We start from the raw sequence: 17,883 nt of genomic DNA on the forward strand, positions 1-17,883 counted from the left end.
TGGCCCCACTTTCTTTTCATTCGAAATTAAGAGAAATTCCTCCCGTGTGATAAACTCCTTTCTCTTTATCTTTTCTTCCTTCTCCTACTTCCTCCTTCTCCCTCAAACACCCTTCCTACCCATTATCCCTGTTCTCTCTTCTCCCTTCTTTCCTTCTCATCCTACTCCATTCCCTACAACCCTTCTCACACTTTCCCATTTCCTCTTCCTTTATTTATTTAAATAAATTATATATATATATATATATATATCCCCTTAACTTCTTACTTATCTGTTTTATTCTCCGTTTGAGCAACTATCTCTACTCCCACCACTAAAACTTCCACCACCAGCACTTTTATGTTTAATTCACTTTCTTATATTACAACGATCATCTACAATTAATACTATTCTTATTCTAAAGAGACTAGGATATTTCCAGTAACAATTTATTGCTGTAAATTACAGTGGGCCCTTGGCATCCGCAGGAGTTTGGTTTCAGAACCACCCACTCCTTGGACACCAAAATCCACGGATGCTCAAGTCCCATTATATACAATGGCAAAGTAAAATGGTGTCCCTTCTCAAAATGGCAAAACCAAGGTTTGCCTTTGGGAATTTATATATTTACACACACATTGATATTTTCAAGGTGTGGATCGTTGAATCCATGGATAAAAAATATGTAGATATGGAGGACAGAGTGTATCCTTGTTGTAGGTCTTGTCTTGAGTTGGCAAGACCTATTAGCTTTACAATAGACCTGCTCTTTGTGGAAATGAAAACACTTAGAAATTTTGTTAGACCTACACAGTTCCTATATTTTTGGACTCTCCCTGCATACGATGCGACAGCTGGGATCCTAGAAAGGGCTTCCACTTCAACATTTAACCACTGAATTCAGATGCCCAGTTGTATCTGTCTCCCTCAGCTCAGAGGTTCATTATCTCCCAGTACTCACAACAGAAGAGTGCATTAAAAAGGGACAGGCGCCTTTCCCTCTTGGAACTAAGCCACGCCAGGCCCGTCCCCTTATTGCTGCTTTAGGGCCACCCACTCCCTCCATTGATTATGGCCTTTGTGGCTGTTGTGTGCCTTCCAGTTGCTGGGGTTGGGGATTAATTAGAAATGTGAATTTTAACTGTATATTGTATTTTACTGTTATTCTGTTTGTTGTAACCTGTCTCAATCCGTAGGGAGAGGTGGGTGATAAATAAATAATAATAATAATTATTATTATTATTATTATTATTCCCAGTTATGGTGAGCCTGTCACAGGGTTTTCTTGGCAGGTTTCTTCAGAAGGGATTTGCTACTGCTATCCTGTAAAGCTGAGAGAGTGTGACTTGCCCAAGGTCACCCAAGGGGTTCCCATGGCCGAGTCAGGATTCGAACCCAGAATCCTCCTAGTCCAACTCTCGAACCACTACCCCACATTGGCTCTTTGATCAGGGTATTTTTTGTCCTTGGCAAGCTTCTTTAGAAGAGGGTTTGCCACTGTCATCCTCTGAAGCTGAGAGAGTGTGACTTCTTGCCCACAAAGCCACCCATTGGGTTTGCATTGCACAGCCAGGACTCGGACCCCGGCCTCAAAAAAGTCACAAGCAGAGAGAGGCCGTGGCCCTGTGCCATGCGTCATTTTGACGCGCCACTCTCTGCTTCTACGTCACTCTCGTACGCTGCTGTGGAGGAAGGGGAGGAGGAGGCGGGGCCTGGCCGTTCCGTTCCGCCGCAGAGCAAAGGAGCAAATCTGGAAGAGCGAGGCGGACGGTGGCCGCGCGAGGACACACCGCGCAGGAAGCGTTGCCGCGAGGTTTTCCTCCCTTTTAGTGTAAGTGGCTCTTCGTTCGTGACCCATGGACCCAGCGGCAAACTCCAACTCCCAGAATTCCACAGCCTTGAGCCACAAAGGAGTTAAAGCGGTGCCAAACCGGGTTACTTCTCCAGTGTGGATGCAGCCTGCGAGAGTGTGACCTAGGCTTTTCTTGGCAATGTTTGTTCGGAGGGGGTTTGCCATTGCCTTCCCCTGAGGCCGAGAGAGCGTGACTTTGCCCAAAGGCCCCCACTGAGTGGGTTTCCAGAGAGATTCGAACCCTGGTCCTAATCCGGCACTCAGATCCCTAGGCCTCGCTGGCTCTGCGTGTGTGTATGGATCACACAGACACACACTCTGCTTTGTGACACTTCAAGCAAAGGAGAGTCACGGGTGCCTTTCTGCTTAGAAACTACACTCGTCTTCTCACACTGCTGCTCCACTTTGGCTGCTCTGGCTGCCTCCTGCTGCATTCTGGGGCTTGTAGTCCAGTGAGGCCTAAGAGCTCTCTGGCTGAGAATTCCAAATGCCTCTCTTTACACTCCAAATCCCAGAATGCAACAGGAGGCAGCCAGAGCAGCAGCACTATAAGAGTGTAGTGAGGCAATCTAGCAGGTCCACTGAAGGAGTGGGGCCTTTTTCTTCCCCCCCTTTAAGTGAGGAGAGGCATGGCGGCATTTCTCCTTGCTGCCATTACTCAGGGGTGTGCTAGTTGTCAAGAAACCCAAGGCGTCTTCCTCTCAGGCGACTGGTCCGTGGGCCTAGAATTGCAACAACAACAACAGCAGCATTTTCCAACCCAGGAGGAGCAAAGTGTGTGTGTGTCTTAGGCTGCATCCACAGAAATAACCTGGTTTGACACCGCTTCAACTGCCATGGCTCCATGCTATGGGATTCTGGGAACTGTAGTTCATTGTGGCACCAAAGCTTTGCCAGAATTCTGTAGCATGGGGCCATGGCAGTTGAAGCGGTGTCAAACCAGGTCATTCTGGTGCCACAACAAAGTACTATACAGAGATCTTGTAGCACCTTTGAGACTGACTGGAATAAAGAAGTTGGCAACATGAGCCTTCATAGACTTCAGTCTGCTTCCTCAGATGCATTTGGTGGAGTCATCTGAGAAAGTAGACTTTAGTCTATGAAAGTTCATGCTGCCAACTTCTTTCTTTCAGTTAGTCTCAAAGGTGCTACAAGATCTCTCTACATACTGATTTTACGGCTATATCTTTGAATTCTACAATAAAGCACCACTTGCAGAATTCCATAGCGTGGAGCAGTGGCAGTTAAAAGGGGTATCAAATCGGATTATTCTGGTGCCAAAACAGACTACAGTTCCCAGAATTCCATGGCATGGACCCATGGCAGTTGAAGTGGTGTCAAACTGGATTATTTCTGCAGTGCGGATGGAGCCTCAGTTCTGCAGCTTGCACCATTCCCTGCTATCACTGAGCAAGGCTTGTCAGGTAGCGTCTCTTCTCTCTCTCCCGCTCAACATCTGTGACATAAAAATGCAGCGTCATTGCCAGTAAGTGACTTGGCCCAGTTATCACATTGTCTCTAGCTGGTGACAAGAGTTTGATGTCCTTTTCAAGCATGCTTGGTAGCTTTTGGCCAGGGTGACCAGATGTCCTCGTTTTTAAAGACATGTCCTGCATTTCAACTTTTTGTTGAGGAATTCCAAAATGTCCTCCACTTTGAGCACAACTAAGAAGCATGAATTTACATTTATATTAGTGGTTTTAGCTTTTATTTTGTAATGTCCTACATTTTGAGGGGTCCTTGTCCTTCTTTACGGTGATGACATCTAGTCACTCTGCCTTTGGACTGTTAGAGCTTGGTTCATCTGGCCTCCAAAACAATCACATAAACACACTGGGAAGCAACAATGGTGCTTTGTCTTACAGTAATGTGTAGAGGGTGAACAATATGAGGAGTGATTTAGGGAGCAGGGCAGTGGTGAAATAGGGGTGTGTGGGTGTGTGGACTGTACTGGATGACACCCCAGAAGAAGGGGGACTCCCACTCCCCCCGCATCTTGTTGCCATGGCCTCATGAAGAGAACAATAATGATGCTGCTGCTGCTGCTGTCTTCAAGAGCCCCACTTTATATTGTTGCTTTATATTGTTTTATTGATATGTGTGTAGTCTGCACTAAGATTAAACAGCGGAGGCTATGAATACACAAGTAAATAAATAAATAAATAAATAAATAAATAAATGTGGTCTGTTTGATTTGTTTCAGATGCATCATGTCCAGAATGGGAGCCTTACGTGTGGGACTTGGTGTGATCTTGGGAGCAGCTGCAGGAATAGGTCTATTCTACTACTTCTACAAACAAAAGAGAAAAAAACCCTGGCACAAAGGAGAACCCAGAGCTCAAGATTTACAGAATCAGAACAGTGCACTAGACCCTCAGGAACATATAGAAATTATGCAGCCTCATAATCAGGGTAGGATGGTGATTGTCATGTTTTATTTTGTACGTTTGTTTGTTTTAAATAAATGTGATAGTTCTTTGTGTTTGTTTCTTTTGAGGAGTTTACTACTTCAACTACAGCTCTATCGCTAACTTTACCAAACAAGCATATATTAAAAGATTTTGATTGTTTGCTGTTTAGCAACTGTCTACAACTTCCATTCCACAACACTTTCTACACATTAAGTTGAATGCATAGAAAAGCAGGAGCAGGCTTGCATAGTACAGCAGCATGATTTCCAACTGGCATGTGTTCTGTTTAATATCACAGAGCAGATTTGAGGTGAATGTGGTAGGCTGTAAAGGTAAGTCTGTTCCTCCAATGGTATCAGTTCTGCTAATAGATATGCACAATTGGATTTCATCCCATGTGCCCAGTTTAGCCCTGTGCATGTCAAGGATATTTTCTGTATACTCGAGAGCCTGGACAACATTTTTATATGAGTGTTTTAAGCTGAATGTGTGGAGGATCCCTTATCATTTACACCCCCATACTAGTTGTTATCATTGTTATTAATGTAAATATGTTTGTAGTTTTATGGGAAATATCTGTATGGGAATGTTTTTGCTAAAGCAGATACACTTCTAAGTTCTTTGTTCTGACTAATTTAAATTGATACAGTATAGCTATTCCTAGTCTAGAGAGGATCATATTGTAGTTGCTATGCCGTTGTAGAGGAAGCTTGACAAACCTAATTCAACATCTGAAACACGGTTAAATATAAATATACAGGGATTTTAAGAGCTACCAGTATCAAAGTCCTCTGCCTGGATGGCTCACTCTGTCATTTTCACTTTCCTGTATTTGTTTTTTTTTTTAATTCCAAGTTGTTTCTATGTGATTTATGAAGAAATCAGTAACTTCTAAAAAGCTCATATATCCCAAGTCTAAAATTCCTTAGAATTAAGCAGCAACAACATATATTGTACCGTGATGGTGAAATAGTCCTATTGTAGCTAATTTCTTCTCTCACTTTAGTTCCGTTGATGAGAACAGGACCAGTAGAGGGTGGTGATAATATACTATATACATCTCTTCTAACACGTGAAGAACAAGCTGAAGTGCTGAACCGTTTGGACTTTCTGCTTAGAAGCCTTATAGATTTGCGAAATGAAGTGGAAGAGCTACGGAATAGCCTGCAGGGTTTAGCAGGAGAGATTATTGGAGAAGTCAGGTTGGTGTAAAGCTACTCTCAGTGACAATACAGGTTGCTGAAGATCTTCCAATCAGAGACAGACTGAACCAGATTTTGAGTGCAATTAATATTTGTCTTACTATTGACTGTAGAGGGTAATTCTTCCAGAGTAAATTTACTGAAGTGCTGCTCAGATAGATACGTCTCTCCTGACCTTCCGTAGCTCCCCAGGGGAGCTATTGTGAATTCCCTAACCCCAAATAAATTCCAGCCCATATGAGGACAAGCCATGGTGAAACTCAGAGTCTCACACTCTTGAGGGCAGAGAAATAATTATGGAAACTTTGATACTAGGAGAATCCTGGAATACTTTCCTATCCCTCCTTAGAACTCAGTCCTCTTTATTAAAGGGATGAAAGAAGAATGAACTAAAATACCCCCTGTCACTTTAGACTTCCATCTGGATATTGTGACAGACATATGGCTGCACACCCATCAATATGGAACTTTATCTTGGAAAGGTTAAAGTATTTTGAGCTGATTTTAGTGGTATAATATGGTGTGGTTCTACTATTGTTCATAACTGAATTATATTGCTGTTTATCTGGTGCAGCAGGAGGGGTTGACGAACTTTGTAAATTTTTGAATTGAATCTTCCTGCTACTTTGCAGATTGCTTTTATATCTGCAAAGTAGCAGGAAGGGACATTGCACTGTCACAGGAATAATACTGAAGCTGTGGAGGTATTGAACTCTCAAAAGCTGTGAAGATGCTTAACACACTTGTCCTTACAAAGATACTTACTTTTCTCACACTCTTCCTTTTCTTTAGCTATTCATAATGTGAAGGCTCTGTCTTCTCTATACTAAGCAGTGTTTTATATTAGAATCCATTCACTCATCTATAATAACAAAACACTTTGTCAATATCAAACATTACTATGACAGCAAAGGAACACTGATATGAAGCAGACTTTAGTATGGGTTAGAATTAAATGTGAAGTTTACCAACAGAAAACCTAATATTGTAGAAAGTTCAAATACTCAAATTAGTGCACTGGAATGCTGCTTGAATAGAACTGTTGAATATCCAGTGTTAAAGTTCCTAGTTTCAGAAGAAAGTGAATTTATACCCTGCTGCTCCTCATAAAACCCCAGAGCAGTTAACACAGTTAAAAATCACAAATTACAAATATTATTTTCAGCATTCCTTCTTAATTGTAGTTGGTAATACAGTGAAATCTTTATATTAAATCATGTAAATATTGCGGTATATGCAACCTTATATGCTATGTATCAATGATTAAAGGTCTCATTTATAGTAGGATTCATTCTAAGTTTTACTGAGCAAGACGGGATGATTTTATTGGTTAAGCAGGGGAGAGTTAAAAAGGACCAAAGAATGAAGTAGCATAACCTTTCACCATATTAACTCCTCTTCCAGGTCCCATCTAGAAGACAGCCAAAAGGTTATTCGGCGAAGACGTTTTCCATATCCCAGAGAAAGAAGTGATTCTACAGGATCTAGCTCCATATATTTCACAACCAGCTCAGGAACAGTCAATACAGATGATGGGGAAAGTGAAGGAGGGTGAGCAAACACTAGTTCAAACTTTAAAAAAAATTGAAGCAAAGACTAATTTAAAAGATAAACCTATGGCAAAATGTATTGTGCAATGTAAATGATCTAATTTTGTATTTATATTGTAACATAGTGGTTTATTCATGTATCTTGTTTTAATTCATATTTTAATCTTGGGTCCCATTCAGGAAAATGCCAGGCTATTAAATAAACAAATAAAGTGAATATTAAGCCTTTTGGGCTGGAAAGTTCAGAAAGAAATGTTTTTCAAGACAGTTATCTATATTTAAGTATGTTATGGTTGACAGGGTGATATTAATTCATAGCAGAATGCTGCTCTGGGTTGTATATGTACCACTTGAACAGCTGTTTTTGCAGATCACAGCAGCAAATTTGCTAGCAGTGAGGAACATCTAGAAGTGCTAGAAATGGGGAGGAACTGATGTCTTGTTTCTGAAGGTTTTGCTAGCTGTGCTCCGTACATTGTTATTTTTCGTATTCATTGTGAATATGTTTAAAAAGCACTTAATTTCCTAAATAATAATAATAATACATTTTTATTTGTATTTTCCGCCTCTCCTTGTGGATCGATGTGGAATTACAGCAAAGAATAAAAACCACAATACAATACAAAATACAATGTTATCTAAAAATACAGTCAATAAAATAACAGCAGTATTACTACCAATCACTAAAAAGGCCAAATCGTCATCAATTTTCCATGCTATCAAGTCAGAGTGGGAATGTTCCATAAAATCAGCTATAAAAGGTCAGGTGGATAGGCCCGCCGGAAGAGATCTGTCTTAAGTGCCTTTTTAAAGGCTTCTAAGATGATAATGAGACAGATCTCTTCCGGTAAGTTGTTCTAAAATTTAGGGGTCGCAGCTGTAAACGTTTTATGGGAAGGTGCAGTTAGTCTAGTTTTCATATGTTCCAATAGTTTCTTCCCTGATGTTCTAAGAGTGCGGGGCGGATTGTGTAGGGAGAAGCATTCCTTTAAGTAACTCAGCCCCAAGCCATGTAGGGCTTTAAAGGTAATAACCAACACTTTGTATTGCGCCCGGAACCTGATCGTCAGCCAATGAAGAGATCTTAATATTGGAGTAATATGGTCAGATCTTGATGTTCCTGTGACCAATCTGGCTGCAGCGTTTTGGATCAATTCAAGCTTCCAAACTTGGTACAAAGGTAGCCCCATGTAGAGCGCGTTACAGAAATCAAGACGAGAGATTACCAGTGTATGTACTACTGTACTACTAAATGCTGTACAAAATTTTAAAAAATTATATAGTTGGGTCTCATCTGCAGGATTTCAATTTCATTTATGGAAGAAGTATCTTCGTGCTTTCCGGTTTTGGAATTGAACTCACCACAGAAATTGATTGAAATTTCAGAATATGGGAGATGTTACTAGCTTGTTTTCTGTGTGTGTTCCTATGCCCATATAAAACAAGAAGCTTGAAGAAATGTAAGATTAGTAATGATGATATCATATATAGAGGTACAATTCTGATGCAACTAACCAGAGCTAGTTGACCTTTTTTTTACTGGATCAGCAGAGATTTTGTTTTTTAAAGCCATGTGAAAGTAAAATGCAAGTGACAGATAAGAGTTGAGATTTCTGCAAAAAGGTCACAATGAGTTGCCTGTAATCACAGGCTTTGGCGAGTTACAGACCGCCCAAAACGGTTGGGCCCCGGAAGTGGCGTCGCGAGGTGCTAGTTGCGTACTCGCGGCGTCACTTCCACCGCGCGACGTCCAGACGCTACGCGTCCGTGACGTCAAAATGGCGGCCCCATGTGGATGGACACCGCCATTTTGTAAGGCCTCAATCCGTACTAGGGTTGAGGGGCGTCAGGAAGTGATGCCCCTTCCTAACCCTAGCACGCCCCTTCGGTGCGTCTGTAATGTGCCTTTGATGACTAACTAAAACCTTGCAATTGCTGAAATTCTGCCTTTCTGTCAAGGCACAGAGTGTTCTCACTGACCTTGGCCTGCACATACAGTGCAAAGTCAGATATATTTTCTTCTGTTTATTATTTTATTACAGTTTCTTCTATAATACAGAGCTTCACCCAAGAGTGGGATCACAGTAATGATTAAATCCAAACTCTGACAACACTTTTCCTCTTGAGCCAATCAGTGATATTGTTGATAGTCTGAAGGACAGTTTGTGTGCAGCCCTGGATGTGGAATGATTTGGCAAAGCTGTGTGTATGTACACATGCAATTTCTTGTTCATCTAGAGCAGGGGTGGGAAGATGCAGCCCCCAGGCTACATGAAAACCCAAACTGTCTTTTGCTGCCTTCAAATCCGCTCAAGTCTTCCCTAGTCACAGAAGCTTGAAACTGCCTGTCACCAAAACTATGTCACAGTGTGTCCCTCTGGTGCAGTTTGCTGGTAAAATTCAGCAGCAAAACATTCTAGCAGTTTGGTGCTATAGTGCAGATGTTTTCAAAGCATCAAGATACTTCATGCATTTCCTAGCTAGCTAACATCCAGACTTCGATGCAAGGATTGTAAGTCCACTACTGCTGTGATTTTATTCAATTACTATTGATTTATTTTAGAATTAGTTTAGAATTATTTTAATGAATTTAATCCTAAATAGTTCATATACATTTAATGAAAAGAATTATCAAAGTTAAGGAAACAAACATCTCCATTTATTTACATACAATGTACATTTGGCCCTCCGTGTCCATTTCTGCATCCATGGATTGAACCATCCACAGCTTGAAAATATTCCCATTCCCCATTTAAGGTGCCACCTGGTACAGCCTCCCCCCCACCCAAGTGATGCCCCTGGTTAATATTCTTTTAAAAAACCTGTTTTGTTGCCCCCAATATATTTTTATTTACATGTCACTAAAATGTAAGCAGTTGCTGCCCATGAATTTAGAGTGATTAAATACTGTTTCTTCTTTCTGTATTTAAGTTAGTATTTGATGGCAAAAAACTTTTAGCTGAGTAATGGGGTCTTAATGCTTAAAATCTTGTGTATTATACCGTACATGTCAAAACTGTGTAACATTACACTGATTAAATTAGAATAAATTGACAAAATGAATGTGCTCCAAAAAAATGTTTTTAGCATGTCAGTATGTGGGTATGATGTGAGACAATAAAAAGAAAAATGGAATTGGCAGTTTGGTTTTGGAATTGGAACAGCTGAGGCTACACTATCTTAATAAATAACCAGTTGGAGAAGCTCCATATAGACTTTCTAAAAATAAATTCTTTGTTTTGTGCTTGAAACTCAAAACAGATCATTACTGCTAACAAAAAGCAAATAGGAGCACTCTGTAGTGTAAAAGGTATTTTTAAAAGTTTCAGTTTGGCTTTGCACATGTATATAATTTAAAACATGTAGGAAAATTGTTTGCTTGATATTTTTAAACCTTCCTCTGCATGAATCTTTCTCTGCATTTTATATTTAGTGCGTAGACACTCCTGGCGTAGTGGTAGCAAAGTAACAAAAGCTATTAAAATTATTCTGTCTCAGTCCAGAATAGACTTCGAAATCTGATACGTGAGTCCTGTCTAGATGAATCTTTTAAACTGATTGGTGATGTGTCTACTGCAAATTAGCCAGACACTTTCCACCTGCTTATTCTGTTGCCCATGTGCCTTTCTCGACTTCATAAATTAATCTTGCTTAACAGGCAAGGTGTTTGTGCATTGGAAAGCTGTTATTTTGATCCTTACAAGTTTGAGAACAACAATTTTGCATAGTAGTAGGGAGCATCTGTGGTAATCCTGACTCTATTTGACATGACTGTGATATTTTCCTTTGCTGCACAGCAGATTGTCCTTACTGGAATGTGCATGCTTTTAATTTCCTTTGTTTAGTTGTGTATGTCATGCATCGGGAAAATGTTTGTGTATTGTCTGTCTGCTTGTCCACTTGGGATTCAAAATTTAAATGCTAAGCAGTTTGTTATTATCCAGAAGTATAGTTAATTATGCCTGACACATGACATCCTTCATGCTTTTTCACAGTTCTAATTGATCTAGTGACTAGGAAGCGGTGTACGTTCTGGGTAAAATCCAAATAATGGGTTCTGCTAATGGAACTACTTCCAGCAGTAGAACTTGAAAGTGAGAGACTTTCTTGCATTCCTACAGATCTTTCTGCTCTGCACAGTTAGACAACTAAATCTTCAGAGGTGAAGGATTATGCGGTAGAGGAGAAATTCCCATCACAAAAGTGGAGATCTACTCATTGGATTTCCTTTAATACCTTACCAGGATGGAATAGCTTTTAAGAAGAAGGCAGAACTGATACTGTTTGCATTTTTTTTTTATTTTGGTATAACAGAAACATGCCTTGATTGAAGCTAATTCCCATCAGGATTAGTCTGGAAGTCATGTGAACAATGCCATTTGGGACTTTGTGAAATGATATTTTCAGAACTGATCAGTTGTATGTTTGTTTGAAAATGGGACTTCATGCCTAGGCTAGCAAGTGGAAGCTATAAACAGTTATTTTCTTAATTATCATTCCTTGTATATTCTTTAAATTAAATAATTATCATTGCATAAATATAATTTTAAAATGTGTTTTTAGGCTGGGTCTCAGATTCATATGGGAACTGAACTGATGACCATGGCTGTGTATCATAGCTCCAAGAGGCAGGGTAGAATAATGTTTGCCTATTTTTCAGATACCGATACATAATTTAGTGCTAAATTATCTGCTTCCTCTGCCATTGATATCAAAGCTGTCTTGCTGTGTCAGATAGTTCAGGCTCTTGCTCTTTGTATATTAGCATTCTATGTCTTAAATTCTGTTTTATTCTGCACAAACTGTTGGCTGAGTTTACACACAAGAATGAGCAGAATTTGTTGGTTCACACAGCCAGTTCATGCATTTTTAATCCTGTCCTTTTAATGCTGCTAATCCTGAAATCTTGGCTCTCCCCACCCCCAACAAACAAACAAACAAAAAACAGGATTTATGAACCAAAAACCAATTTTGGTTTGTAATCTTAGCTTTTTTAAAGCGGAAAGTGGCAGGAATATGGGTTCTCATAATATGGGAAACTTTCATTTTCTGGTTGAGTGAAGATATCTTACATTACAGATTCTCTTCATAACATTGACCTAATTGGTTAGGGCTGATGCACATAGTAATCCCAAATATCAGGAGCACATTAGATTGAAGAAAGATGATTTAGCAGCATCTGCTAGTAGGCACCAAACAGGCACAGACAAACCAAATGCACCAGCATATAGCGTTCACAGTAACTCCAGAATGTCAAGAAACCTAAATGTATATGCAGCCACTGCCATGAATATATAAAGAGAATGAGTGTGTTGTACATTTTGTATTCTTTTGTATCTTGGGTTAAAGGTACACCACAGCTAACGCAGAGTCTGATTATGATCGGGAGTCAGAGAAAGAGAGTGAGGAAGGAGATGATGAAATCAGTTGTGAAACAGTGAGGATGGCAAGAAGGGATTCCCTGGACCTTGTCAATGAGGATGATACCACCTTGACCATGGACTCTGCTGCACAAGAGGAACTTGGTCAGTTACTACAACAAGCAGATCACTTGCACCAGGGGAATGACCAGGAGAAGAGAGAAGGATTCCAACTGCTGCTTAACAATAAACTAGTGGTAAAGTTCACTTTAGACATTTCCCAGAAAAACTGACTTGAACAAACCAACAGGGGACAGCAGAACATGATGTTATGCAAAGTCTTGTCTCTACCACAATTTTAAACAAGACCACTTACCCAGCTGCAAATTGCTTGTGCTCTGTGCAGTTAATTAAAGCCCAGAAAAGCTCCTGAGACTTGGCCTCTGAAAAATTATTCAGTTATATTTTGCCTCTTATACATTGAAGAGTACAGTCATTCACTTAGTCATCTAATGTTGTTAAGTGAAACTGCAGCATCTGTGAAATGGATAATGAAGCTCTCCTGAGATATTTTACCCTGGATAGGCAGAATTGTTCAAGAAAATGTATATGCCAGTTTCTTCTAAAGTGATGTAACAATTTTTCCCAAGCCTGTTAAAGAGAAGAAAAGTTCATCGAAATTTGTTGTGCCTTCATTTACATTCCTCTTGTATTCTTCTACTGATTAAGAAGTACTGTCTACCTTGGCTCTTCTTACTGGGCTACCCCAAGAGCCTTGCATCCCATTAAAACTTTGCCCATCCAACTGCTACAGTCTATTTGTTTAATTTTAAATTGGACCTGCCATCTGAGTGTTGAAGATCACCACCCCAGATAGAGTGGACCCTTCCCATCTATGAGGGGTTCAGCTGTGGCACTCTCCATGGATGTGGGAAAAAGTGGACACTCATGTCCCATATTATTGAATGGGTGGTAGTGTGTGTGTATGTGTTCACATGCACACACCACTACTGAATAATATGAGGCATGGCATTCTGTGGATGATGAAATCAAAGCAAAATTAGGTTAACAAGCAACTATTTAATTCTTAATCCAGGTAGTTGGGTTTCCATTTATTGGATTCATGTATGATCAGTCAGAACAGGTCAAGCCTGAAATCTTCTTGCAAGCCAAGATGATCAAATTGAGGCTGTTATGCTTTAGCCACATCATGAGAAGGCACAACTCATTAGAAAAGACAATCATGCTAGGAAAGTAGAAGGAAGCAAAAGGAGAGGAAGACAGCATGCCATATGGATAGACTCAATCAGAGAAGTCATGGGCCTGGATTTGCAGAAACTAAGCAGAGCAGTGGAGAATAGGGGATCTTGGAGATGTCTCATCCACATTGTCACCATGAGTTGGGGTTGACTCGAGGGCAAACAAACAACAAATAGTCTGTCATGATACATTTCTCATTACTGGAGTTGCAATCCATACTTTATACTCAATAATATCTACTCGTTCCAATTATACTTCTTTGTTGCTTCATATAACGCTATGAAAATTTAGCTGTTCTCTGGTAACAGACATGCTGTTATGAAGCTGCACATTTAATTACTTCTGTCCTGATCAAAGAGTGTTTCTATCCAGTCCTCTGCAGTGCATATTGTGCACAGTATTGTTTGATGTACCACATCTAGTGCAGACAGTGGTATATAGTTGAAAGGCAAGCACAATGCCTCTGTGTAATTGCAGTTATTGTAAGCCTTCTAAAACGTTATTGCTAGTGCAGAGAATCATAGGATCAGGACTAATACTTGGATTTTGGCCTGTGTTCCCCCCCCCCCCCCCCAGGTAGTAGCTTTTCCCAGTAATTCATAAATATACTTGACTTTTGGACTTTTGTTCATATACTACTTTAAAATCAGTGCTGTAGCAATATATTGCACTATGATACTTCACATCAACAGAGAGGTGTAAACAAATTGTTGATGATTAATGAGTTAAGCATAGAACATTTCAATACAAATCTCTACAAAGCAGTTAAGATCTAAACAAAATGTGATTAGTTAGATTTTAGATTTTGTTATATGTTGGAATTGAAAATCATACTTGCCTATAATCTCAAATCACTAGAATACAAGTGAACCTATCTATTCTTTCCACAGTATGGAGACAAGCAAGATTTCCTTTGGCGTCTGGCCCGAGCATATAGTGATATGTGTGAAATCACAGAAGATGCAGATGAGAAGAAATCCTATGCATCTGATGGTAAGAAAACTTTCTGAAATAAGTTAGCTTGGAAAACAGGTATTGCTTATACAATTTCACTACAGGTTGTTCATGCTGATCCAATCCAACAGTTTTATATAATACTTTTAAAAATGATTTAAACTAAATTGTATTCAGAGTACACAGAATTGTCAAGCACTGAAAAATTTACTTTTTAGCACACACTTTAAACCGACAAATGACACAATCAATTAAAATAGCTGCAAGTATATTGAATGCTTGTACCAGGTCGCACTTCTTAGTCATGCCTTTATAAACAGGCTCTTTTGTTCATTCTCAAATTCCTGAGCTTTATGGTTATCTCAAAGCTTCCCACTTTTTTTTCTTCTTGTACCATCTTCTCCTGTCGGTTAGCTACAGACAGCAATAATCTGCTTCTCTTTGTGAATAGAAAGAATATCAACTGGTATTGGAATATTCCAGTTCTTCTACAGATTGTATCCTGACTGCTCATTGCTGTAGGAGTCAAGGCTCATGGGTCACAATCCATAGTTGCTATTAAGAATATACTGCCTATGTTGTTTGTATTTTTCTCCTTATTTTTGAATCTGATTATAAGCTTATTGATTCCTTTCTTCTCTTTCCCTACATTGTGGCATGTTAAGATATGCTGGAGATGAGGTTTAGGCTGTATCTGCACCACAGAAACAATGCAGTTTGACACTACTTTAACTGCCATGGCTCAATGCTATGGGATCCTGGGATTTGTCATTTTGTGAGCTATTTGGCCTTCTCTATCAGATAGCTCTTCGGCCACAACAAACTACAAATCCCAAGATGTCATAACCATGGCAGTTAAAACAATGTCAGACTGCATTATTTCTGCAGTGTAGATGTAGCCTTAGTGCCAGTCTCTTAACATAATGAAGTGTACAACTTGACATTCTTTTCTAGAGGAATATGGACCAAAAAGATAATGGGCTGTGTTTACACAAATAGCAAACTGCCATGTCCTTGGCTGTTTGGCCCTCCTATATGCCATCCCAGCACAGGTAACTTTCCTGAAAAAAATATGTTTTAATGAGCATGTGAAATGTTGTCACACACTGTATAAATCTCCATTTGACAATTGTTCTGATAGCTAGGTGTTCAAAATGTGGTGTGGAAATAAGTTATTTTTGTTGTATTATGTTGCAGGCAAAGAAGAGGCGGAAACAGCTCTGCAGATGGGAGAACAAAGTGCTGAGTGTCACCAGTGGTATGTAATTACTTCCTTTTTAAGGAAATAAAAAGAGATAAAATTGTTCTGTATGTTGTACTTCTGTACATTGTCATATTTAGGAAAAAGAAACATAGTTGGAAGTACTCCAGCCCAAATGAAGAAATTATTTTTCTTAAAGACAAATTTGAATTATGCCTCCCACACAAACACAAATACACAAAAAACACATCTTCATTTGGCACAAGAAATTATGAGTTCAGAGACAGTACTGGTTACAGTTTATCAAAATGGTGTGTGAAGAGAATAGAGATTCTGTATCTAGCAATGGCAGAAGGCTGAGTTTCATATTCAATGGCAGTACTAGGCATTTCTCTTGAGGATGGAATATCTTGTATCTTCAACAAAACAAAATGGAAAATGTACCCAGGGATAGCAGTGTTGGCCATGTCACAAAGTACAATAACATCCCAAATCCTCAAAACTCTGATACCTTTATTGGGCCGAACAGAATGCACAAAATACATGTTGCAAGCTTTTGAAGCTCCACTGGCTTCTTCATGAGGCAGTGATGTTAAAAATCATACAGGAGGGGGGGAAATATGACGATGTTAGTCACACACCTCCAGTACCACCTGAACTAAGAACAGCCACATCTTGACTAAGTGCAGGCTTGTGACTAACACTGTCATATTTTTCTTTCTACTGTATGATTTTAACACCTTTGTCTGATGAAGAAGCTAGTGGCACTTGGAAAGCTTTTAGCATTTATTTTGTGAATTTTGGTTGTACGAATAAAGGTATCACTGTATTGTGGATCTTGGATGTTATTGTACTAAAACAAACTGGGTGTCTGGTGTAGCCTAATTTTTATATAGAATGTCTTTAGCATTATTCCACAAATTTTCAAAACTAGTTCTAATCATTAGTCGTGTGACGGAGGAAGAAAAACATGAACACAGGCCAAAGATAAGGACATGTTTGTGCTGCACAGGATCTGTCTTAATATGCTGAGGCACTGATATGCAAATCCCCAAAAGCCTAACGAAAGAAAAACAATTGAATTCCCTTTCCACTTTAGCGTGCCTGTGGCCACTGCATTCCTTTAAAAGTTACTCTGTGAATTGAGAATCAAGAGAGGGAGTTGCTTGTTTGGCTTGGCTTCAGATTTTGCTGTTAAAAGAAGTGTTGGAAGTACAACAAGAACAGTAGGGGATTTCAGGGATCTCTCTGGAGAGGAAGTTGTGCAGATGCAGAATTGTTCTTTATGTAGAGTAGCTCTGAAAATATTTACTGACAACTTACGAAGTCAAAGTTTGTTATCTGCCTTCTGAGACTGAACCTACAGACTCAGTTTACAAGATAAGTAAGGCTTGCCTCAAAACCTAAATGGAGCTCACAAAACACCTTTCCTTAAAAAGAAAGAAATATTTTATGTACAGAAAAGATGGAGCATTGGGATATTTACAGAAGCAGAAATGTCAAAATTATGTCCCTGTGTTTTTTGCAGTAAAGTGTAACATACATGGGCTTTTCGTTGTGTAACTTTATTTGTGGGTAAGAGCTGCCTAGAAATTTTGAAGGTCAGGTTAATGCTCCATATTGTTTCTGTTAATGAAAGTGCATTGATAGGAAGACTGGTTTCACCATTTATCATAGTACCTTATACACAGTTGTCCTGTAACAGTTACTTTACCTGTTACTGTTAGAGCTGGTGGCCTAAAAGAGATTCACATTTTAGCCACCTTAAGTAGAAGAAAGAGAGAGAATCATAGCTGTAGAATCAGCGGCATCACTAGAGTTGGTGTAGTCCAGTGTGCTAACTCATGGTATCACCCCCCTGGACTTAATAGGATGGAGGTGTGGATGGGGAGAAGGGTCTTGCCCCAGCGAACCTCACATCCTACTGCTGCTGCTCCTCCCTCCCCCCCCCCCAACTGAGACAGTAAAGATGAGGGCACTCTTGTGAGCAAGAACAGTTTTTTAAATTACAAAATATCTCTACCCTCAAGGAATGAGGAATTCACAGCAAACAGCATGCCTTCCCCCCAGAGGATAATAGTGGAAAGGAGCCAAACAGATTGGGAATGGGAGTC

The 17,883-nt window shown here is 39.7% G+C and overlaps 1 protein-coding gene across 1 annotated transcript in view; it reads left to right on the plus strand.

Annotated features, from left to right (window-relative positions):
• Nucleotides 1-1,679: 1,679 nt before the first annotated feature.
• RMDN3 (regulator of microtubule dynamics 3) overlaps nt 1,680-17,883 on the plus strand; it is a 44,538-nt gene continuing 28,334 nt past the window's right edge. Inside the window, exons 1-7 of the mRNA XM_089521938.1 lie at nt 1,680-1,810; nt 4,035-4,243; nt 5,249-5,444; nt 6,849-6,995; nt 12,344-12,611; nt 14,505-14,607; nt 15,766-15,826. Coding sequence (XP_089378064.1) covers nt 4,042-4,243; nt 5,249-5,444; nt 6,849-6,995; nt 12,344-12,611; nt 14,505-14,607; nt 15,766-15,826 — 977 coding nt within the window. The 5' untranslated portion in view covers nt 1,680-1,810; nt 4,035-4,041. The remainder of the gene's footprint in view (nt 1,811-4,034; nt 4,244-5,248; nt 5,445-6,848; nt 6,996-12,343; nt 12,612-14,504; nt 14,608-15,765; nt 15,827-17,883) is intronic.

Source organism: Sceloporus occidentalis, unplaced genomic scaffold (genome assembly GCF_023333645.1).
Source record: "Sceloporus occidentalis isolate IW3139 unplaced genomic scaffold, rSceOcc1.0.p SCAF_4, whole genome shotgun sequence".
Taxonomy (NCBI): domain Eukaryota; kingdom Metazoa; phylum Chordata; class Lepidosauria; order Squamata; family Phrynosomatidae; genus Sceloporus; species Sceloporus occidentalis.